Source organism: Trachypithecus francoisi, unplaced genomic scaffold, assembly GCF_009764315.1.
Source record: "Trachypithecus francoisi isolate TF-2019V2 unplaced genomic scaffold, Tfra_2.0 Lachesis_group5, whole genome shotgun sequence".
Classification (NCBI taxonomy): domain Eukaryota; kingdom Metazoa; phylum Chordata; class Mammalia; order Primates; family Cercopithecidae; genus Trachypithecus; species Trachypithecus francoisi.
Window position 1 is genome coordinate 100,625,257 of NW_022681470.1, and position 24,572 is coordinate 100,649,828.

The 24,572-nt window shown below is 41.5% G+C and overlaps 1 protein-coding gene across 2 annotated transcripts; it reads left to right on the forward strand.

The window, feature by feature from the left end:
* The first annotated feature begins 1,683 nt into the window (after nucleotides 1-1,683).
* On the forward strand, nucleotides 1,684-18,543 carry PRKAB2 (protein kinase AMP-activated non-catalytic subunit beta 2). Of its 2 annotated transcripts, none has more exons than XM_033197929.1 (8): nucleotides 1,684-2,805; nucleotides 3,066-3,244; nucleotides 7,628-7,794; nucleotides 8,614-8,707; nucleotides 8,933-9,053; nucleotides 13,642-13,775; nucleotides 14,424-14,492; nucleotides 16,540-18,543. In XM_033197929.1, exons 2-8 carry the CDS (start codon nucleotides 3,089-3,091, stop codon nucleotides 16,615-16,617), a joined length of 819 nt encoding a protein of 272 aa, XP_033053820.1. In that variant the 5' UTR covers nucleotides 1,684-2,805; nucleotides 3,066-3,088; the 3' UTR covers nucleotides 16,618-18,543. The 2 variants fall into 2 exon arrangements, with proteins under 2 accessions (XP_033053820.1, XP_033053821.1); XM_033197930.1 differs by lacking the exon at nucleotides 16,540-18,543 and adding an exon at nucleotides 15,373-16,520.
* The last annotated feature ends 6,029 nt before the right edge of the window (nucleotides 18,544-24,572 follow it).

Here is a 24,572-nt window from a genome sequence, read left to right on the forward strand (position 1 = left end):
GAGACCAGTGGCAATGACATCCTAGACACAGTAACATCAGGACAACCCCCACCAATTACTTTTCCTATTACCTCCTTCTTTTCCTTCCCTTTAGAAAGAAGAGCACTGGGGTGACAGCAATAAATCTAAAGGGAACAATTATACTGATACTGGTTAAGAAGATCTTGTATCTTTACCTACTTATTCCTGAATCTAAGAAAAAAAAAGGAATTTGGGACTAAGGAGAATTCATTCTTCCTACAGTGTCATATTACATTTTTTCTGTGTCTAAAACATGCAATATTCAAAATTGACTTTTATTATTAACTGTTGAGTAACTTACAAATGTTGTTAGAGCAGAGCAGGGCAGAACAGTGTCATGATAATCTTCCAAAGGAGATAATACAAAAGTCATTTCCATTTAGCTGTGTAAAAACAGTTTATTTCTCTCCTTCAGTTTTCCATTGGCTAACATACTTTGTTTCTGCTAAGCTGACTTGACTACTGCAAGGAAATACATACCAAGGACATATTACTTGGCATGGTGAAACCACGTTGGGGTCAGAAAACTGAATACTACACAAGTCAAGGTTTAATGTATTACACCTTGAAGGGCCTTGCTTCAGTGTCCTATGGTAAGGAATTGAAGGGTGGAGGGATAAAGGTAGGGATAACCAAAAAGGATGTACTCAGACAGTAAAGATTTCGGAGGGGTGAGCAAGAAGTTGCAGCAAAATCGTACCTTTTTTTTTTCTTCCTGTAAACTGTCTTTGGTTTATGAGCCAAAGAATGAGTTTATAAGGGGCAGAGCAAAGAATGGGGTAGTAGTGAATTTGTTGTACTTAAGTGGGCTGTCAACTTCATAATATAAAAATGAAGTTTTCAACAAATAGAGCTGCTCACTCAGAAAGGGTGGCCTATGTAACTTGGGGTTCCCCATCATTGGCGGTGTTTAAGCCTAAGTGGCATATCTTGTTAGAAATGGATTACAGTAAACAGTATTCCTGTATCCTTCATTCCGCAAATGCAAAAGCCTGCTCTGTACAAGGTATATGCAGAATATGAAAAGGTATCAAATCTGGATCTGCTCTCTGCCAGCTGTCAAAGCATTGCTTCTCACACACGTTAATGTGATCTTGTTAAAATGCAGATCCTGAACCCTGGGGATAGGGCCTGATTCTACATTTCTTTTTTTTTTTTTTTTTTTTTTTTTTTTTGAGGCGGAGTCTCGCTCTGTCGCCCGGACTGGAGTGCAGTGGCCGGATCTCAGCTCACTGCAAGCTCCACCTCCTGGGTTTACGCCATTCTCCTGCCTCAGCCTCCCGAGTAGCTGGGACTACAGGCGCCCGCCACCTCGCCCGGCTAGTTTTTGTATTTTTAGTAGAGACGGGGTTTCACCGTGTTAGCCAGGATGGTCTCGATCTCCTGACCTCGTGATCCGCCCGTCTCGGCCTCCCAAAGTGCTGGGATTACAGGCTTGAGCCACCGCGCCCGGCCTGATTCTACATTTCTAACAGGCTCCCAGGTGATGCCAACGCTGCTGGTCTGTGTAACACAGATAAACGTTTCTAGTAGAGAAGGAGATAGGCAAATACTTATAATACAAAGGTAAGTACCTTAGAGCTTCCACTAATTTTCATAAAAAACCTGGATCCCTCCCAACCCTAGGACTGTCTTTGCCCTTTTTATACCTTTAGGGTTCCTTCTGATGTTTTCGTTGTTGCTATCTTCCTTGAATTTTATTTCTTCTGAGGTTTCTCACTGCGTATGCTGTTTCTTAGCCTAGGAAAGCCTTTTCGTTATTCTCCTAAGACTAACATTTTACTAATTTGTCAAAGTCTAGCTCCTAAATACGCCATCTTGAATTCTTCCCTGCAACCCCAGTCGGGCTGACAGCTCCTTCCTTGTCGCTCCTCATTGAGCAGGTTTGTCTTGTGGGGGGCGCGGTGGGGGGGAGCGGAGGGACGGAGTGTCGCTCGGTCGCCAGGCTGGAGTGCAGTGGTGAGATCTCGGCTCACTGCAACCTCCACCTCCCGGGTTCAAGCGATTCTCCCGCCTCATCCTCCCCAGTAGCTGAGACTTCCGGCGCGCGCCACCACGCCCAGCTAATTTTTGTATTTTTAGTAGAGACCGGGTTTCAACTTGTTGGCCAGGATGGTCTTGATCTCCTGACTTCGTGATCCGCTCGCCTAGGCATCCCAAAGTGCCGGGATTACAGGCGTGAGCCACCGCGCCCGGCCAGAACAGTTTTAACCTCCAGCAATGGCCACTGCTTCCTTCTGCCTGCAGTTGGAAGTCAGTTTCAGTTTTCTTATTCCCTGTAAGGAACCCACCTCTCCCGTCGCCTAACACACAGATGCTGCCCAGAAAACGTGCTGGCGCACCTCAGGCTGGGTAGAAAGCCGCGCCGCTCCTCCCGACACCGAGCGCCGAAGCCCAGGGAGGCGGCCTCCGAGTGTCCCGTGGGAACGTCTCTTCCGCCGGGTAGTCTCACAGGCCCAGCGCTCCAATGATCCCGGGTGCAGTCTCCCCAGGCGGCACAGGCCCTGCCTGGCGCCCCCTCCTGGCGCTGGAGGCTGCGTGCGACTGCCCACCATCGAGGCGGCGGCGGCTAGAGAGGCCGGCGGGCCCGGGACGCCGAGGCTGCAGGCCGCAGGGAACGCGCACGGGGCCGACTCCGCGCCGCCGGCCTTGTAGCCATTTTAGGAGGAATCGCTGATCGCCAGCGAGGGGTGCGGCTTCAATTTCAATAACTTTATTGGTGGCCTGATCTGCAGAACAGTCATCACTTCAGTGGCCCCTGGAGGAGGGAGCGCATCGCCCGAGGTGACTGGGGTGGGGGCGCCCCTGGCAGTGAGCGCGGGGACGCGGGGGAGTCCCGATAGCTTGTTTCCTGACTAGGGGCAGCGAGGGCACCGGGGTATTTGCTGGCATTCCCGCAGGCCAGGAGGGAGAAGGCTCCGGGGCTTGGCTTCCCTGGGGCGGGGAAATCCCTTGCCCTGTCCCAAGGCGCATGGGCGGGGCCGGGGGGCGCCCCTGACGCTGCTGCTGAGGTGTTCCCAGCCCGGTGTGGTTCTCCGCGGTAGGTGGTCCCCGACAAGCTGCAGCCATGGGAAACACCACCAGCGACCGGGTGTCCGGGGAGCGCCACGGTGCCAAGGCTGCCCGCTCCGAGGGCGCAGGCGGTCATGCCCCGGGGAAGGAGCACAAGATCATGGTGGGCAGTACGGACGACCCCAGCGTGTTCAGCCTCCCCGACTCCAAGGTAAGCGTCCCACGCCCGCAGTTGGTGGCAGTACAGCAGCGGGTTGATTTCCGGGCTCCTCTTCCCTTTCTTGGTTCTTTTCTGCCGCGCCGAACCGGGCTATGGTTTTTTGAATTAAAAGGATTTTTCGGGGACAGAGGTGTTGGATGGTAATTCCTCTTGCAGTGCCGCCTCAAAATAGGATAAAGAGGCGGAGTTCTTGTTTTCCTGGTGTTCTGACTAATCTGTTGGCCACATTTTTAGGATGGGGACAATAGACATCCCCGATCCTTGGTTCTTCCTAACATGCACGAGTGGCTCTCCTCTATAGCGTTGCCGAATTTGTAGTTTGTTAGCCCCAGAGGACAACTTCAGAGGGTAGGTTGCACGAGTTGCTAACCATAGGTGGTAGTTTCTCACCTTTGCCCTGAGGTGGCTACATGAAATTCTTTTTCTGAAAATTTCTATGTATCAGTATCATTTTTGCCCTTCTAGCAGCTCTGCACTTGTGATCTTCCCTTTTGGCACGGCTGTAAGCAGCAACTACTTGCTTATTGAATACTTTCCCCTAGTCTTGGGGATCAATTAAGGACATCATTTGGTTGACTGCTTAATTTTTGTCCCATACTTTATAGTTGTGGCTGAGGCTGTGCCTCTTTCACGCCCTGCTGCTGCTCCGCAGGTGGAAGAGCCAATGATTCCACGACTTGTTTACTCCCCAGTAGTACTTCAAAATGTTGCGTGGCTAAAATACGACAACCCATAGCTGCCTTGAAGACCTTGCTCTCAATTCCAAGGACTTGCAGGAAGAGCCAACTTGTTTTTTCACTCTGTAAGAAAGGACAGATGGAGCTGATAGCAGCAATTACCATTCTAATGTTTCTAATCGCTTTTAGAGCTGGCAGCATGAAATACAGGTAGTTTCTCCAGGTAGACTGACTGGATGAGATAGAAAAATGGAGGGCTTAAGGAGATTGGGGTGTGTTTGATGTTTCCTATCATTTCGTCACTTCCCAGGGAACTGGGGCTTTAGAGAGTGAATAGAGTATTATTTGTCATATTGGTAGCACGTGGAATTTGGATTCCATGATTTATTTCCTTGGATCTCAATTGATAACATCATCACAGCCAGGCGCGGTGGCTCACGCCTGTAATCCCAGCACTTTGGGAGGCCGAGGACGTTGGATCATTTGAGGTCAGGAGTTCGAGACCAGCCTGACCAACATGGTGAAACGTCGTCTCTACTAAAAATACAAAAAAATTAGCTGGGCGTGGTGGTGCATGCCTGTAGTCCCAGCTACTCGGGAGGCTGAGGCAAGAGAATCGCTTGAACCTGGGAGGCGGTGGTTGCAGTGAGTGGAGATCAAGTCACTGCACTCCAGCCTGGGCGACAGAGTGAGACTCTGTCTCAAAAGAAAAGAAAAAAAAAAAAACCAACCAACCATAATCACAGAGAAGTGAGAGTGATTAAAAGGAGCACTTATTGGGGTTTATTCTCCATTCTTATTTGGGCTATCTACAAGCCATCTGAATTTACTTATTCAAAGCTTTCGAAAGATGATCTGCCTCATTATATTTTTACCCTTTTCCTACGCTGATGACTCAGGATTTAAATACAGTGTATTTGTTGAACTGTGACTGCAGTAATTGGTGTCCTGATTAAAAGCCAGGTTGCTCTGTCTGAACTGGGGCCTATTTTGTATTATTCTTATCTCTCACTTCAGTCTTGGTATTTGTGAATTAAGAAAATTATTCATATAATTTTCAGATTGTCTGAAAATTAGTTCAGATAATTCCTAAGGTCTCATTTAAATCTAAAATTTTATAGTTCTCAATCTACCCTCTTTACCTCTAACCTCAACATTTTACTTAAACATCAAACTGTAGTTCTAATTGTTGTTTTGCCTCTTTTCCTGGTAGTTTTGCTGAGTAACTTGGAGTAAATAATCTTTCTGCTAGTCAGCCGCATTCATTCCTACTACAGAAATGTCATGTCATAAGTGGAAGGGCTTTCCTCCAAAGCTAGGCATATTAATAGTTTGTAGCTTTCAAATTCTAAACTGAAAATCCTGTCATAAAAGTAACTGATAGAAACAGTGGTAGGGGGGCCTACTTTGCTTGAATGCCTGCCTTTTTCAGTGGACTAGTTCAGTGGTTCTCAATCCTGTTTGCAAGTTAGAATCACCTCAGATTTCTTTAAATACTTTTTGGAAAAATTTAAACATTATCAAAGTAGGGGGAGACAATATAATGACATCTATATACGTGCCACCCAGTTTGAAGAATGATCAGATCTTGAATAAACATGTAACATCTATACCCCAGTCCACTATTCCCCCACTAGTTATTTTGAAACAAATTCCCAGACGTTATATCAAATATTATTTTATCTGTAACATTTTAGGATGTACCTCTAAAGATGAGGGTTTTTTGTTTATTTTAACATAATCACGGTATATCTGGGAAGCTTTTTTTCTTTATTTTAACGTAATCCCAGTATTATCTAGAAAGCTTTTTAAAAATAGATTCCCAGATCTTATATCAGAATCTGAGGGTTATTCTTAGGCATATGTCAAATTCTTGATTCTAACGCAGCCAGTTAGGCCAGGGTGCATCGTTCTGATAATATGTAGTTTTCTCTGAAGTCAATTCCTTATGTGAAAGTCCTTTCAATTCTCTTTCTCTATTTACTTTGGATTATCCTGCTACTGATGTCTTATACTGTAGTTTTGAGGAATATCAAGAGAATGTATGGAGGGGAAACTATGTCAACCATTTTGAAAAGAAAGCCCAAATGAATAAGCTAGTCCTTTTTAATAAAAAAAAAACCCCACATTATTCTATTTAGTAATATTTAGGCTTAATACTATACAGTCTTCTTCACCAAAGTCTCTTAAACCAGTCTAAAACAGGGGTCAGCAATCTTTCTGTAAAGGGCCAGATAGTAAACAGTTTAGACTTTGTAGACCACACAGTCTCTGTTATAGCTACACAATTCTGCCACTCTAGCATGTAAGCAGCTATAGACAATATAGGTAAGCAAGGCAGGTATTTTGGTTCACACCTCTAGTCTCAGCTTCTCTGGAAACTATGGCTTGAGCCCAGGAGTTCGAGGCTGCAGTGAGCTATGATCACACCACTTACTGCATTCCAGCCTGCGTGACAGAGCAAGGTCCTTTCTCAATCAAACAATCAATAAAATAATAGGTAAACAAATGGGTAGAGCTGTTTTCAAATAAAACTTGATAAAAGCATCTAGCTCACTGGCTGGCTGCCAATTCTTGGTCCAAAGGATAGTAATGAAAAGAAACAGGAGTTACTGTTTTTACAATCCCACAGACCTCATTTAATAAGAGAGCTACTTTTGATAAAGGAAATTGTATTTTTGATCTCTTGCTCCTTGAGGTTCTAGAATTTTTATTCCTACTCCTGAAATAATTAGTATAAACCTGGGATAGGGGAGTAAGTAAGATTTCATAGCCACTTCTCAAGTTTTAAGAAATCAGTGATCTGGTTTTTGAATTTTTGATGTTTCTTCTTTTTGTAACTTGTTAGCTGAAATAGAGTTTATGAATTACTTATAAACTAGAATTTTGATATCTCTAACTTCCATTACAACTGGTAATTGAGGACGATTCATATTTGCCTATAAAAGTATATGACTGACTTAATTATTTTTTACAGAACCATACTTTGTTTTCATTTTTTTTTTCTCTCTTAAAAAAGACTCAGTAGCGGGCCGGGCACGGTGGCTCAAGCCTGTAATCCCAGCACTTAGGGAGGCCAAGGTGGGTGGGTCACGAGATCAGGAGATAGAGACCATCCTGGCTAACACGGTGAACCCCCGTCTCTACTAAAAAATACAAAAAAATTAGCCAGGCGTGGTGATGGGCGCCTGTAGTCCCAGCTGCTCGGGAGGCTGAGGCCTGAGAATGGTGTGAACCCGGGAGGCGGAGCTTGCAGTGAGCCGAGATCGCGCCACTGCACTCCAGCCTGAGCGACAGAGCAAGACTCTGTCTCAACAAATAAAAAATAAAAAAATAAGAAAGACTCAGAAGCATATCGTAATTGCCTGCCTATGAGTTAAACTAGTGGTAGGGAGTTAGTTTTTTTCTTTTTTTTTTTTAAAGGGAGAGTCTAAGGCTGTGAAAGGGTGAGTGATATAGGTAGACTCAAAAGTTAGGCTTTAATTTAGGCAGTGCTTGAGCATAGGCCATTTGACCATTTTTGGTCCTAGATGAGTTCTTTTTCTATAATTTGTTCAAACTCTGATTTAGTTGCTAATTTTGGGGTTTATATCCTTAGCTAAAGCCTAGCCCCCTTCTCTACTCTAGGAGGGAGAGTGACCTTTTTAGAATTCTTGGGTCACAGTTTATTCTAGGGATGACCTACTCCTTCTTACAGCTCCCTGGGGACAAAGAGTTTGTATCATGGCAGCAGGATTTGGAGGACTCCGTAAAGCCCACACAGCAGGCCCGGCCCACTGTTATCCGCTGGTCTGAAGGAGGCAAGGAGGTCTTCATCTCTGGGTCCTTCAACAATTGGAGCACCAAGATTCCACTGATTAAGAGGTGACAAGTATCTTGGTTGAATCTCAGGGTCCAGGAATAGAGACCTGATTTCTTTTCTCAGAAGAGAGACCCAGCTGGACTACTTTTCTCCACCTGCTAAGGACTCTCTCCAGAACATGTCCTTTTCTGTGGCCACTTAGTATATCGGTGGGATTTTTTTAACCTCATAGTGAGTCAGAGGTGTTTTATCCCTTAGAATTTCATTGCCTCAGAGGGATTCATAATAGCTTTGTGACTACATTCTTTAGGACTATGTCATACAAGTCCTGTCTATGCTCGTGGGAAGTCTTCTGTAACTGGCTGAGTCTTGTTGCTCTGACTTCTGCACTAAAGCAAAACACATTTTGAAGTTCTAGGTAGTCATGTTATTTGTTGCTTCCAAAGCAATAATGAATGATTTAACTGGTTGTCAGAATGAGCCTTTGGATGATAGTTCATTTTCCAGAAAAGGTTCACCAAAACAAAGTACCTTGAGGCACTTCTGTATCCTGAACCTACCTATCTCATTTGCACTGGTGAGGAACTTGTTCTACTGAAGCAAAATAGTTATACTAAGGTGAACCATTTGAGGGGGTTAATGTTTTTATTATTCTTTTCCAGATATTGGTTAAGAACTAACGTTGTTGGGAGGAGCTGGTAAATACATGTCCAAGATGGTACAGAAAAGGAGAATGGGTTTATATGTTGTTTTTTACACCAGGGATACAAGGCTTAGGAATCTGGGAAATTATTCGTATGATACTATGATTGCCATTTGTTTTTTACATTCAGTCTTCTAAAAGAAACTTGGCCTGTTTGCCTTTCTTTTTTCTTCTGTAGCCATAATGACTTTGTTGCCATCCTGGACCTCCCTGAGGGAGAGCATCAGTACAAGTTCTTTGTGGATGGACAGTGGGTTCATGATCCATCAGAGGTAAGGCCTTGATCTCCAAGGGTAACCACTGACTTAGCAGTCTCATTTTAGCTGTCATTTCTGTCAAGACTGATGGGCAACAGCTCCTCTACACTGGAGGATTTCTCTCTTGATAAAACGTGGAGGTGCTGAGTACAATCACATGTAAATTTTAGTAAAAAAGGAAGGTTGGATGGGAGAGATAGATTTGAAAGATTCATTAATTCTTTGTATTCACTGTTTCAGCCTGTGGTTACCAGTCAGCTCGGCACAATTAACAATTTGATCCATGTCAAGAAATCTGATTTTGAGGTGTTCGATGCTTTAAAGCTAGATTCTATGGAAAGTTCTGAGACATCTTGTAGAGGTAATTTTGTAGTATTTACTCGCTCTTGCTGTGTCTTTCTTGTAATGTATGTTCCTTCCTGAAAGTTGTTTATGTGTGTGTGTATATATATATAGAGAGAGAGAGAAAGGGAGAGAGAGTGGGGGGCGGGAGGCAAGCGAGAGACAGAGATATTTCTCCTATAAACATTTAAGTCTTTTCTTTGCAGCAAACATACACACACACACACACACACACACACACACACATTGTAACACAAGTCTCATGATATAATGTTTACCTTATTACATGTGATACACTCTATTTTCCATGTTATCTTTTATAACCACTAATGGGCTACAGCCTATAGTTTGAAAAGCTGTTTCTAGTAATATTTCAAGTTTTCCACTGACCTTTGATGATATTACCCAGACAGAAGATACATGTATATAGTTTGTTCGGTATGCCCCATCTTAATCCTGCCAGTTTGAGAGCTCAGTTAGCAGTTTCATGATTTTATGAGGCCCAAAAAGTGTGGGGGAAAAAAAAAAGGTTAAAAAAAGGAAAAGAAAACCAATAGCCTAGGCAATATGGCAAGACCCATCTCTACAAAAAATTTTTAAAAACTAGCCGAGTGTAATGGCACAAGTCTGTGGGCCCAACAACTTGGGAGGCTGAGGTGTGAGGATTACTTGAGCCCAGGAGGTTGAGGCTGCTGTGAACTATGTTTGAGCCTCCGCACTCCAGCCTGGGTAATAGAGTGAGATCCTGCCTCAAAAACAAGACAACCACTGCCCCTGCCCCCCTCTCCCAACAATTCTGTTGTAGATAATTGAAATTTTGTAAGTTTTTGCTTAAAAAAAAAAAAATCTTTGGTAGCGGAAAAGATCTTTATACTTTTATTTCCTATAATATTACTTGATCCAAGGCCTTCATCTCTACTTACAATTGCTATAGTATCAGAGAATGTTTTGCTAACCACACTTGTAGTTACCATTTTGTTACTTTACAATAAGAGCTAAGACTATCTAAAGAATTGTGCACTGTATTCCCAGTGAGCACACTTCTCTCTAATGAGTTCAAAGCCTACCTCTGCTACTAAGTAGTTTTGCTATCATGAACAAATCTCTCAACCGTTTTCATTCTGAGTTTCTTCACAGTAAAACCAGGGACTTATACTTTCAGTGATTCTCAGCTGAGGAGGCACAATACCTTAAGTGGAACATATTTGAATTTCAGGGGAGAAGGGTGGCTTTGCTGTTTCTAAAGGAAATTATTGCCTGGGCACAGTGGCTCAGGCCTGTAATCCCAGCACTTTGGGAGGCCTAGGTGGGGGAATCACCTGAGGTCAGGAGCCCGAGACCAATGTGGCTACCATGGTGAAACCCTGTCTCTAATAAAAATACAAATTAGCCAAGCGTGGTGATACACACCTCTAGTCCCGGCTGGCTACTCAGGAGGTTGAAGCGGGAGAAGCACTTGAACCTGGGAGAGGGAGGTTGCAGTGAGCTGAGAAGGTGCCACTGTACTCCAGCCTGGGTGACAGAGTGAGACTTTGTCTCAAAAAAAAAAGAAAAAAGCCTGTAATCCCAGCACTTTGGGAGGCCGAGGCGGGCGGATCGTGAGGTCAGAAGATCAAGACCATCCTGGCTAACAGGGTGAAACCCCCTCTCTACTAAAAAAATACAAAATATTAGCTGGGCGTGGTGGCCGGCGCCTGTAGTCCCAGCTACTCGGGAGGCTGAGGCAGGAGAATGACCTGAACCCGGGAGGCTGAGCTTACAGTGAGCCGAGATCACGCCACTGCACTCCAGCCCGGGTGACAGAGCGAGACTCCGTCTCAAAAAAAAAAGATTTATCAATAGTGTAATAATCTGTTGAGGAAAATTTTGAAAATGTTGTTTTCATCATATAAGCTCAGAAGGTTAAACTGGACATTATTTTTGACTGGTAGGACAATAATTTAAAAGGGTTTAAAAATGCCGATTTAGATTATGAGGATACTTGTGACTAATTTTTGTATTATATGATTCTGGCTAAGTAACCAGTACATAATAGACATGTAATCATAATTATATAGAGAGAAAACTAACATACTTTTGATATTTCCGTCTTTCCCCTAATTTCCCAATCTATTGAGGTAACGCTTATAATCCATTTTTTACTAGGAATCTACAGATAATGGATTTTAGTCTGCCCTCATTTACTATCTAGTCATGTATGTAACTTTAGGCAAATAACCAATTTGTATTTATTTTTTTTCTGGTGAAAAGGCAATAAAAACGATTTTGTGCATTTCCCAAGGGTATTTTGTGGATCATGTAACGAAATAACAAAGCATAATACTTTGTAAAGTTTCAGGTTCCATATGTTTTAAAGATAGTATTTATTATCAGAGTATTCTACTTTTTTTCCTTTTGCCTTGTATGTTTTTTTTATTTTTAATTGACACATAGCAATCGTACATATTTGTGAGATACAATGTGATGTTTCAATACATTTCATATGTGTAATGATCAAGTCAGGACAATTAGCATATTCATCATCTCAAACATTTGTCATTTCTTTGTGGTGATAACATTCAAAATCCTTTCTTCTAGCTATTTTATTTTGTTACATTATTGTTACCTATATTCACTCTACTGTGCAATAGAACACTGGAACTTAGTTCTTACAATGAATTTGGTGGCTCACACCTGTAATCCTAGCACTTTGGGAGGCTGAAGTGGGAGGATCACTTGAGCCCAGGAGTTTGAGACCAGCCTGGGCAACATAGTGAGGCCCTCTCTCTACAAAAAAATCAAAAAATTAGCTAGGCATGGTGGCATGTGCCTTTAGTACCAACTACTCTGAAGGCTGAGGTAAGAGGATCGCTTGAGTCCAGGAGGTCAAGGCTGTAGTGAGCCGTGATCAAGCCACTGCACTCCAGCCTAGGTGACAGGGCAAGACCCTGTCTCAAAAAGGAAACAATACTGGCCGGGCGCGGTGACTCAAGCCTGTAATCCCAGCACTTTGGGAGGCCGAGATGGGCGGATCACGAGGTCAGGAGATCGAGACCATCCTGGCTAACACGTTGAAACCCCGTCTCTACTAAAAAAAAATACAAAAAACTAGCAGGACAACGTGGCGGGCGCCTGTAGTCCCAGCTACTCCGGAGGCTGAGGCAGGAGAATGGCGTAAGCCCGGGAGGCGGAGCTTGCAGTGAGCTGAGATCCGGCCACTGCACTCCAGCCTGGGTGACAGAGTCAGACTCCGTCTCAAAAAAAAAAAAAAAAAAAAAAATTTAAATAAAAGATATTATCATAATATATTTCTCTTCATTTTAGTATGTTTCCTTCTATTCTTGTCTGCATACTTTTTTCATTTTTTTGGAGGTGTAATTTATACATCATAAAATTAACTCTTAAATTGTACAACTCAGTAATTTTTAGTATACTCAGAGTTGTGTGATTATCACAGCTATCTAATTCCAGAGTATTTTTATCACCTGCAGAATAAACCCTGTACCCATTGGCAGTCACATCTCATTCCCTCCTCCCCTCCGCCTCTGGCAACCACAAATCTTGCTCTCTTAAGGATTTGCCTGTTCTGGACTTTTCATATCAGTGGAATCCTACAAATTGTGGTCTTTTGTGACTTGCTTCTTAGCATCGTGTTTTCAGGGTTCATCCATCTTGTAACCATGTATCAGTACTTTGCTCTTTTTTATGGCTGAATAAGAGCCCATTGTATGGATATACTCTGTTTATCCATTCATTAGTTAATAGACATCTTGATTGTTTCTACTTTTTGGCTATTATAAATAATGCTACTATGAACATACAAGTTTTTGTGTAGACATATGTTTTCATTTCTTTTGGGTATATACCCAGTGTATAATTGCTGGGTCATGTAGTAACTTTATGTTTAACTATTTGAGGAACTGCCAAACTGCTTTCCAAAGTGGCGGGACTACTTTACATTCCCTCTAGCAGTGGGAATAGTGTGAGCGTTCCAATTTCTCCATTCCTTTGTTGACACTTGTTACTGTCTATCTGTTTGATTTTAGCTGTCCTAGTGAGTATGAAATGGTAGCTTATTATGGTTTTGATTTGCATTTCCCTAATGACAGTTACATACATTTTGTCCTTATTGTTGCAATCATTATTGTATTGGTAGTCTTAGGGGTTTATAAACTTGTTGTTTGGCTGGAAAAAAAAATCTAATCTTTTCCCATTGTTTGAAAGTTACAAGGCATCTTCACATCCATTATCTAATTTGATTTCCTCAAAAACATCATGAAATAGGGCAAATATTATTTTTATTTTATGAAGAAACTGACCATTATGGAGGGATTCTTCCAAGGTCCTACAACTGATAAATGTAATAGCTCTTCCTTGAGCCTGGGTCTTTGAGTCTTTATCTCTTTGTCTCCCAAATCATGTTGCCATGTTGAGGAGCTTCATGGTTTATGTCCAGGGGACTCGGATTTTTTCTCTGGTTACCTTACAGCTGTAGATCCCACAGGTCACAAGTTTGTGATCCAGGACTTCTACTATATTTAATGTTAGCTGTCATGTATTGATAACTTTTTCCATGCATTCTTGCTAATTCTCCAACTCTTTCTCATATTTGTATAAATATCTTTCAGACCTTTCCAGCTCACCCCCAGGGCCTTATGGTCAAGAAATGTATGTGTTTCGATCTGAGGAAAGATTCAAATCCCCACCCATCCTTCCTCCTCATCTACTTCAAGTTATTCTTAACAAAGACACTAATATTTCTGTGAGTATCCTCAGTATTACTGGGGCATCTGGGAGTGTCTAGGACCATTGGGACCAAAGTTCAGTGATCCTGGAGGTTAGGATGATTACAGAGGTGTGTTGAGATTACAAGTCATACACATATCAGTAACACTACAGATTGCCTTTTTCCGGTGCTGAGTCACAGCTGCTTCAGCCACTCATATAAAAAATCGTACTTGTCTCCTCATCGTTATAAAATCAGGATCAGAGCTATGGACTTCTGTTTGAGCACAGCATGAAGGAGTAGTTATCATTTGGGGATGTACAAAAGAATTATAAAAGTTTTTTTGTATATAATTTATGTCTCTATTCAATCTACTTGATTCCTACTATGATTATTTTTGCCTTGTAACACAACTCTTCCTTGTGTGTTGTGGGCAAGATTTTCGTTTTAACTCTCTTAAGGAAGATTAGTAGATGCTGAGGCGTAAGATTTCTGCCCTGGACTGGTAATTTTTCTAATTTTCTGTAATAGGATTTTATTATTGATACATAGTAGAGTGGGTACATTATTGAAAAGAGATAGCGCATTCTAGTTTAAATTTCTCAAAGAGCTCTGAGGAAGAGTAAGCTGTTTGGTTTGTCTGTGCCTTAATTTCATTTAGTAATTTTTTTCTCTCTCTCTTAGTGTGACCCAGCCTTACTCCCTGAGCCCAACCATGTTATGCTGAACCATCTCTATGCATTGTCCATTAAGGTGAGTGGTGGCCCTGGCTCTTCACAGAGCTCCCTGGAATGAGAGGTCAAGGGTAACATATGTTCTCAGTGGTTACTTTCTCTGCTATTTCATTGAAGCTGAAACTGGCAGTAATGATCAAATTATAGAAGAACTCTCTTTTTTTAACTAATAGGTTGTTTGTTTTAAAATCTCAGTCTCTGTGTTCTGGCTGGCTGAATTGCCTTCTGATAGGACTTTTTTGCTGCCCAGTTATTTTTTGGGTGGCTAGAGTCTTTCCACCAGCTATTTACTTAAGTTTGAGTTCATAGCATAGGATTTATTCTGCAGAAAAAGCAGGTTTAGCTTGCAGTTCAAAGAATGCTTTAATGTGATATTAAGGCTTTCATTTTTTGAAGGTGGAATTGAGCTACTTTCAGGTGCCTCATTCATATATACTCAGGTGCTTGCATCTCTTCTATACACAAGTTAAAGGAGAGATGTGACCAGATTTGCCCTGTCTCTTCAACTCTAGAGTCCTCCTTGGTTTTTCTGCTGCTTTAGAGTCTGGGTTGAAAATAGCCATTCTGTTCTGTCTTGTTGTGTCTTTGTGGTTTGGCTATTGGAATAAAGTTATATAGCTCTGTGATTATCAAACCAGGCTGATTATCATCAGAGTCTCCTGGGGGAGATTGTAAAAATACAGATTCAGCAGCTCCATTCCTAGAGATTCTGAATAAGTGCATCTAGGATGGGCCCTATAGTTTTTTTAAGCTGCTTTTACTTGGATATATAGCTGGATTTGGGAAATCACTGATACAGCTAACAAATTATGTGGTACAATATAACACTTAAAAATATATTATTGAGTTTAATTTTTATAATAACCTGGTAAGTATTATTTTTAACCCCTGTTTTATAGATAAAGAAACTAAGGCTCAGAGAAGGTCAAATTGCCAGTAAGTACCAGAGACAGGACTGCTGAGGTCCAATCCTCCTATGTTAACTTCATATTCTTTCCTATATTATCATTATGCCAGGTCTTTCCAAGTAGGTTTTTCTCATTTCCACAAAACCTGTGGAAGCGTAAAAGTGAATTTTTTACCTGCCTTGCTTCTGTCGTATTTAGGCTTTGTGTCAACTCTGGAGTGTTAACGTGAGAAGCATTCATGGTGGATAATACCGTATGGGGGAAGGTAGAAGGATACACTTGTTCTTAATGGGATTTGCTTAGGTTCTTTGGGATCTGATGGATTTTGCCTCCTGTAACTGCTCGTTGGGTGTCGTTTAATTTACCTAGGCTTGCCATCTCCTCCTGTGGTACATCTGTAGTCTGCAACATAGCCTGGGAAATGGTGCCTCTTGCTCTCTTCTTACTGGTTCTGACTCAGGTGAAGGTGTTGGTTGTTGTGGCTCAGCTTGGTTCAGACCCATTCCTGATTCTCTCAGATTGTTTAGGCGGTTTGGAATTGACCCATTGGATTGGGTGTCTTTCTGAAGAGGATTTTGGCATCTACTTTGTTCGAGGATGGAGAGGGATTCCTAGGTTCCCTCTAAATCAGAGAGATCTTTTTGAATTCATCCCTGGCATTAAATGGAAATTAGACCTGCCTTGGGACTTGGAGATAGTTTTTCAGAAGGATTGTTTCTTTTTTTCTCATTGTCTTTAAGACTTTCTTCTAGAAATGGTGCCAGAATATTTCTTTCCTTTTTTTTTCCTTGCTAGTTTTAGGCCCAATATTAGAATTTAAAGTAGGGAAGGGAGCAAGGTAGGAGACTAATATTTCTTCAGCACTTTTATGTGTCAGAAACTATGTCAGATATTCTCATGTCATCATCAGAGCCACCTTAATGGTAGGTGTTATCTTTTGTAATGATGAGATAAAAGACTTGGACACACTAAGTAGATTACCCAAGGCCACAAGTAGAATGATGACAGGAGTCAGAATTGGAACTAAAACTTATCTGACCTCCTTCTCTTACATCAAACTATCTCTGTTAAAAGTGAGGGACTGAAGGACTGATGGCTGGGAAGAGCTACCTACTGTCTGAACTAATGAATTAGCTGCGTATGTTTCTTTTCTTGCAGGACAGTGTGATGGTCCTTAGTGCAACCCATCGCTACAAGAAGAAGTATGTTACTACTCTGCTATACAAGCCCATCTGAAGGGATCCCTTCTTGCCTCCAAGGATTCAGGAGAAGCATCTCCCTTGCCTTTCTGGACTGAACCAGTCTTACCTGAGACTGGAAGGCTGATTTGCTTTGAGGCTGATATGTGTGTTTCAGAGCCTCTGAGTAGGACGCTCTGCTTTTGCATTTGATTGCAGATGAGAGCTTTATGAGTTCACGGAATTTATTTTAAGAAAAAAATATATACATATGAGAAGAAGGTAAATGGAAGCCTCCTAGCCCCAGCTAGAAGTATTATTTCTGCCTATAGGTTTTCACCAAGACCTGTTTGGGGGCGCTGCAGGAATAACTATATAGGAAGCTTTTTCCTAAAACGAAAGAACAGCAAACTCTTAGGATCCTTGTTGGGCGGAGATTCTATCACTGCTACCTTGGCTCTCCAAGGAATGGGCTTGTGCTAGACCGCTGCCCTACTTAACAGCTGCCTAATTGCAAGGGCAGCTTTTCTTGCATGGGTTCTCTATATTCCCAGAGTATGTGGCACAATGTGTGTTGTTTATATGATACCAGATGCCCCACAAGAACCCGTTTTCCTCTCATTTCACATTCTTCCTTTAATAGCCTCCTTCAGATCCCATACCTGACCCCTCTCTAACACAAAACTCATTGGGTAAGTGACTGAAAAGTTTTGTGGCACCTGATCCAACCCAGACACGAGGACTGTCAGAAGGTCCCTTTTTAGCCCAGCACAGGCGCAGGCCACTTTGTCGTGTTTGTTTTAACTTCTAAAGGAAATATGTCTCAGCATTATAAGAAGAGCAGAATGCAGAACATCTACTTTTTTGTTTTAGTTTGGTGCCAAGGCTCAGGCTGTATTGGCAAATTCCCGAAAGTTTTCACACTTTGCCTGGCCCTGCTTCTGTCTTTTCTCTCTCAGCAAACAGTTCTGAAGGTAGGAGTGGAACCAGGGAGTACTTTCATGTCTTTCATCCTTGAAAGATTTTTATGTGCCTGCATTTTTTTTTTAATTAAAAAAATGCCTTTTCATTGGTCTTAAGAGACTGCATTGGGAGAATTTCAGGCTTTTGATAAATGCTTCTTCAGATTTTCTTCTCTAGTCTAGCCTTCCCGGTTCTTAGATCAATATGGCCAACCCTGTACACATGACTACACTAAACACTGCTCTAGATAAACTGCTCAAGTTCATTTAATTCATTTGATGCATCTAAAAGGTTCCCTCATTTTAAAGATTGTTAGGCCAAGAAGCAAGAAAGTATTCCTAGCATTCCCAACCATGAAAAGTATCGTTCTTTGCACCAAGTGTTAACAAAATCATTTTGTTCTCCTGCCTCTTCTTTTTAAAGGGTTTGATGATTAAATGGGGTCACTGAATTCCATTTGTGAGCTGAAAAGTATTCAATCCACTTTTGGGGTTCAGAGATAAAACATTTTTTCCCAAGTAGCTGGGGCTCTTCCATTTTACAGATAAGTCAAATAGTACTAAAGGAGGCTAAACTATTGATGAATGAGAGAATCCCTGACTGCTCAGATGAGCCTAGCCACACTGAAAGGGCACCTACAGGTCAGTTTAGCTACCTCCTGTCTTTCCCATGCAAAGCTGACAATGCAGTTGTCTTCGGACTTGTAGACCTCTTGGATTCCAGGTGTGATGGAGTAAAGTATGGGATTGTTGTTTTGCTGGGGTGCAAATAACTAAATGCTTTGGTGGTTAATTGCTAAGAGTAAATACTACTTTAACCATCCAAGACTACCTTCTGCAGCAAAAGGCTTTTGTGGAGAACCTTCTATGTTCCCAACCACTTTTTGGATAGTGTGCCATTTAAAAATCCAGGCCAGATCCTATTATAACCAACTCTCAGGATTTACAGTCTTCAGTTGTACTAGAGTTTTGTTTTTATCCAATACCCATTAAATAAGTGGGCCACTTAGGAGGATTCAAAATCTTGGTTGTTACATGAAGTTTATTATATTCATATTTCTTGTCAACAGTATTGAAACATAGTATCTATGTGTTCGTGTATGAAAATTTTTACTCCACACAGTAGAGTGGGGCAGGAAAAGAGATCTCTTCAATTTCTCTCAGGCCTGAGGCTTTTGTGAAATGGGTCTGCCCCCAGTGACAGTAGGTTTTTTTATATATTTTTTTGAGATGGAGTCTCGCTCTGTCGTCCAGGCTAGAGTGCAGTGGTGCGATCTCAGCTCACTGCAAGCTCCACCTCCCGAGTTCATGCCATTCTCCTGCCTCAGCCTCCCAAGTAGCTGGGACTACAGGTGCCCACCACCACGCCCAGCTAATTTTTTGTATTTTTAGTAGAGACGGGGTTTCACCGTGTTAGCCAGGATGGTCTCGATCTCTTGACCTTGTGATCCGCCCACCTCGGCCTCCCGACAGTAGATTTTGATGCTAGTGACCTTCAGATCTTTCTATCTGGAAATGTGCAGAGAGTGTCAGTTTCCCAAGTTCTGAGGTAACTCTCAGCCAGATGTGAAATGGGAGCCCACCAGCTGGTATAGAAGGGAATGGGTAGGAGGCACTGGGTGCTGACTCATTCAGCACTGGGTGCTGTCCCTTTTCTGTACTGCTAATACATCCCATGGTTTTGAGAAGCCTTATCTCAGTCTGTTTGGAAGAGAGGGAGGAAGAGAAGGAAGTAACCCAAAGTACTACTCATTTGTCCTTGTGTGTTGATTAGTTAAAGGGATAATTAATTTTATGCTGAGGAGAGTTTGACAGATTTTGAAAACGAGTAAAGGCAGAAACATTTTTTTAGCCTTTATTTTGCCTGTTGGAATTTTACAGAGTCAAAGTAGGCAAAATAAGAAAATAGCTCTTCATGAGGGCTCACCCTTAAAGAACTGCAACATAGTTTTGGAATTGTGGGGAAGAGAAGAGTGACTGAGCTGAGGAGTAATAATAGGAGAATAAAGTCTTGAGTAACTTAGGACTGAAAATGTCCTCTTTTAAAAAGAAATTAAATCAGATACCACATGGTGGTGTCCTTGGATCTCACTGTACAGAATTAGCAGTGTATAACCATCTTCCCTTTGCATCGTGTTCCAATTCTCTCCTCTTTCCTTTCCATTCTGCTTTAAGCTCATTTGTCAGGCATACTTTACCAGAGTGTCAGACATTACGTAAAACACATAGGTTAGCCATGCTGCTGGTATGGAAAAATTCCACACCATGATTGTTAGCCTTCTTTAAGCTTGAAATTGAATGGGATTTAACCATTCTAGGCAACACCCCTGAAGGGCATACCTAACCTCAATAATGTTGGCTTTTTAAACATATGCTTGTATGGTAGAGAAACTTTGTAAAAGAAGAATCCAGGAGAAGTTTGTGAGGATCCTACAAACCCAGGCCCACTTACTTTGCTCCAATTCTTTCTAGTCTCTTGTAGATCTAATGGGTCTGGAATAAAAACTTTGAAAAGAATTAATATTCCATGTATGCTGCTGAAATGAAGTTAAGTTTGGAAAGAAGTGATACCTCTAGACTGGGTTTATATTAATCTGTGATATAAATGAAGAAGACATACTAATAGAACTCCCTGCTTTTAACTGGGGAAATAGGGCTTTAATAATTTTGACCTCAACTAAAAATGATATGCAATAGTCTATGTTTGTGTGTGTTTGAAATACATTCTGTTCTCAGAGATTTCTACATTCTCACGTTCTAGTGATTTGGGGTGTGGGCTTAATAGCAGATGTACAGTGTATTCCTGCATAATTCTGATTCACTCTTAAAGCCCAGTTCTTGCTGTCTAGTACCAGGGGTTGCTGACTCCAGTTACCCATGGAATGCGGGACCTGGCGGGGGTAGCAATTAGGGTCTTTCAAAACTCTTTGGATCTTAGCATTTGTCTCTCCTTAAGTGCCAGTCACAGTTAGATATGGAAGGACTGTGATTTCTGCAATGAACCCAAACTTTTAGAGTAAAAAGCCAAATCATTTTTAAATTGTAAGAAAGAAGGGAAAAAAGAGAAAAACTCAAGTCTATTACTTGCAGTAACTACATTACAGTAATTACAGAACACATGGCAATTCTTAGCAATGGAATCCCTCTAGGATTCTAGTTTGGGCTTTGTCTGGATTTGCTTTTCTCAATTGTGCTTTGAAGTGAATAAGCTTTGTTATAAATTACTTTTTTATTATTTCCAATATTAGTTGGAGTTAACTTGAATTGTATGTAGCACAGCACTTTTGCAGTGAGATTGGTGTGAAATACTAAACACTATGGATTTTGTAGGTGTCAGGTTAAATCATCAAGGGATACCTACATTAAGTAATATATTAGGTATTGATGATCTTACTTCTTTTCTGTTCCCCTCTACAAAACACTTACCTAACCCAGCTTGTGGTTTTAGGACAGCCAAAGCTCACTGTGGTTGGTTAGTCCTAATCGCTACATAGGTTTCATATATGAGACTTGTTTGAATTTTGGTAAATTGGAGCATGTTGGTTGGTATTACACAACAGCATTTCAAATGAGTGCAGCTCTGTGTCTGTCAGAAAGGAGAGATAAGACTAATGTGAAGGGAATTCAATATGTGAGTCCTCTTTTTAATGGTGCTTTTTGTAACCTTTAATGCTGAGGTACAGAGCTGCTCTTCAATATTTCATAAAGGAGTGGCAGACGAGTGGATTTTAAAGCTGTTCTTCAAACGTAATTTGTCACTGGACTCTGACACACCTGGAAATTATATGATATGACACATACAGAAATGTGGGTTTTTTCCATAAAACTTTAATAAAAGTATTATACAGCAATAATATTTGAGTTATTGATTGATGACTGATTGTATTATCAAGGTCTGTTTGCCTTGGTGTCTCAGGGCCTAAAGAATGTAAACTGCAAGACAACACATTTGAAAGAGAGGAGTCATGGGGTAGGGGACACAAATGAAGTCCTTCTGCCTATCACTTTTTCTCTTTTTGTTTCAGGCTATGCCAACATTAACTATAGGAATGCAGACTTCGTGATTTGTTTTTCAGCATTTTCTCTGCTGGCTGTACATTTAGCTATCATCCTGTACTGGATTAGCTGAGCTCTGATCAGACCAATGATTCTCATCCCTGCCTGCACATTCATAACACCTATGGAGACTATAAACATTGATGGTCAATCCATTTCCACCCTAGTTAAATGGAAATCTCTGGTATGGGGTCCAGGTATCTGTATTTTTAAGTTCCCTCAGATAATGCTAATAGACATCTAGGATTGAGGACCGCTATCCTGGACCCATCCTAATTCTCTTTCTCTGTCAGATTATATGCTTCATTATATATGAAAACATTGTATACTTTATTCTGACAGCAGATCATTCACCTCGGATGGCCTTGTTCAGGGACATGATTAAAATTTCTGTTTTCTGTTCCATCATTTCACAAGGTTTCTACATAGCTGCCCTCCGGACTTCCTTTTCCTAAAACAAGCAAGCTGTTGTATTTTTGGAGCTCTAAAGAGTCAACTGAGTTGAACTAAGGGAGAAAAGAGACTGACAATGTGGACCGTGAGAAGAATAGGGGAGTTGCTGAGGGGGAGTGGAAATGCAAGACAGAAGGACATGAAAGGAAGACCTGTGACAGTAGAAATCAGCTAGAACAGTTCACCTCAAACCTCAATAGCAGGTCCAGAGATTGCCTCCAGGCTAGAGGTAAAAAGTGGGATATGGTATGAACTCAGCCTCTGGAAGAATGGTCTCCTAAACATGAACCCCAGTCACTGAAAACAAAACAGCACCGGAATTTCACCAGGGTCCAAACTTGCACTGACGTGCTCTCTAAAGCGTTTATTTCTGGCTCACTTGGCTTGGAGTCTTGTAGTATCCCTTCCAAAGACCTCCTTCTTTGGAACTGTATTGACAATTAACCATGACACAGGTGATTTGGGTACATCACGAGTCTCTTCCTCTCCCTACTCCTTTGTCCTCAGTGGTCACTGTTCATCCAGAATCACATATGCAGGTCTGGAGTACCACGCCCCTTTTTCTAACCCATTTCTTGGCTCCAGGGCACGTACATTGACTGAAGATGAACTGCTCTATGCTCTCCTGGCAGTTAGCAATCTCTCAGCACTTAGCTGTGCTCCAGAGGAGGCTTGAGAGTTCTCCCTTTTTATTGACTTCCTAAGTAGAAAGGCAAAGTTCTTTGTCAGAAGTTAGAAGGTTTAAGGTCTGTATGCCGGGTGATATTTTATTTTATTTTATTCTATTTTAATTTCAAATGTATTTATAATATACCAGAATGTTGAAAAGGTAGAGAGCTTAGTTTTGTTTTTCTTTTTTCTTTTTCTTTTTTTCTTTTTTATTATACTTTAAGTTCTAGGGTACATGTGCACAACGTGCAGGTTTGTTATATATGTATACATGTGGCATGTTGGTGTGCTGCACCCATCAACTCGTCATTTACATCAGGTATAACTCCCAATGCCATCCCTCCCCCCTCCCCCTCCCCCCTCCCCACGATAGGCCCCAGTGTGATGTTCCCCTTCCTGTGTCCAAGTGGTCTTATTGTTCAATTCCCACCTGTGAGTGAGAACATGCGGTGCTTGGTTTTCTGTTCCTGCGATAGTTTGTTGAGAATGATGGTTTCCAGCTGCATCCATGTCCCTACAAAGGACACGAACTCATCCTTCTTTATGGCTGCATAGTATTCCATGGTGTATATGTGCCACGTTTTCTTAATCCAGTCTGTCACTGATGGACATTTGGGTTGATTCCAAGTCTTTGCTATTGTGAATAGTGCCGCAATAAACATACGTGTGCATGTGTCTTTATAGCAGCATGATTTATAACCTTTTGGGTATATACCCAGTAATGGGATGGCTGGGTCATATGGTATTTCTAGTTCTAGATCCTTGAGGAATCGCCATACTGTTTTCCACAATGTTTGAACTAGTTTACAATCCCACCAACAGTGTAAAAGTGTTCCTATTTCTCCACATCCTCTCTAGCATCTGTTGTTTCCTGACTTTTTAATGATTGCCATTCTAACTGGTGTGAGATGATATCTCATTGTGGTTTTGATTTGCATTTCTCTGATGGCCAATGATGATGAGCATTTTTTCATGTGTCTGTTGACTATATGAATGTCTTCTTTTGAGAAATGTCTGTTCATATCCTTTGCCCACTTTTTGATGGGGTTTTTTTCTTGTAAATTTGTTTGAGTTCTTTGTAGATTTTGGATATTAGCCCTTTGTCAGATGAGTAGATTGCAAAAATTTTCTCCCATTCTGTAGGTTGCCTGTTCACTCTGATGGTAGTTTCTTTTGCTGTGCAGAAGCTCTTTAGTTTAATTAGATCCCATTTGTCAATTTTGGCTTTTGTTGCCGTTTCTTTTGGTGTTTTAGACATGAAGTCCTTGCCCATGCCTATGTCCTGAATGGTATTACCTAGGTTTTCTTCTAGGGCTTTTATGATATTAGGTCTAACATTTAATCTCTAATTAATCTCTAATTAATTAATCTCTAATCTCTAATGGATCTCTAATCCATCTTGAATTAATTTTCGTATAAGGAGTAAGGAAAGGATCCAGTTTCAGCTTTCTACTTATGGCTAGCCAATTTTCCCAGCACCATTTATTAAATAGGGAATCCTTTCCCCATTTCTTGTTTTTGTCAGATTTGTCAAAGATCAGATGGCTGTAGATGTGTGGTATTATTTCTGAGGGCTCTATTCTGTTTCATTGGTCTATATCTCTGTTTTGGTACCAGTACCATGCTGTTTTGGTTACTGTAGCCTTGTAGTATAGTTTGAAGTCAGGTGGCGTGATACCTCCAGTTTTCTTCTTTTGACTTAGGATTGTCTTGGCAATGCAGGCTCTTTTTTGGTTCCATAAGAACTTTAAAGCAGTTTTTTCCAATTCTGTGAAGAAAGTGAAAGTCATTGGTAGCTTAATGGGGATGGCATTGAATCTATAAATTACCTTGGGCAGTATGGCCATTTTCACAATATTGAGTCTTCCTATCC

What these genes read in the sequence shown, in the direction of transcription:
- PRKAB2 (XM_033197929.1), top strand. Translation starts at nt 3,089, where the DNA reads ATGGGAAACACCACCAGCGACCGGGTGTCCGGGGAGCGCCACGGTGCC. An exon ending in TCAGCCTCCCCGACTCCAAG is followed by an intron (nt 3,245 to 7,627) that starts GTAAGCGTCCCA and finishes TCCTTCTTACAG; the next exon opens with CTCCCTGGGGACAAAGAGTT. An exon ending in TTCTGAGACATCTTGTAGAG is followed by an intron (nt 9,054 to 13,641) that starts GTAATTTTGTAG and finishes AATATCTTTCAG; the next exon opens with ACCTTTCCAGCTCACCCCCA.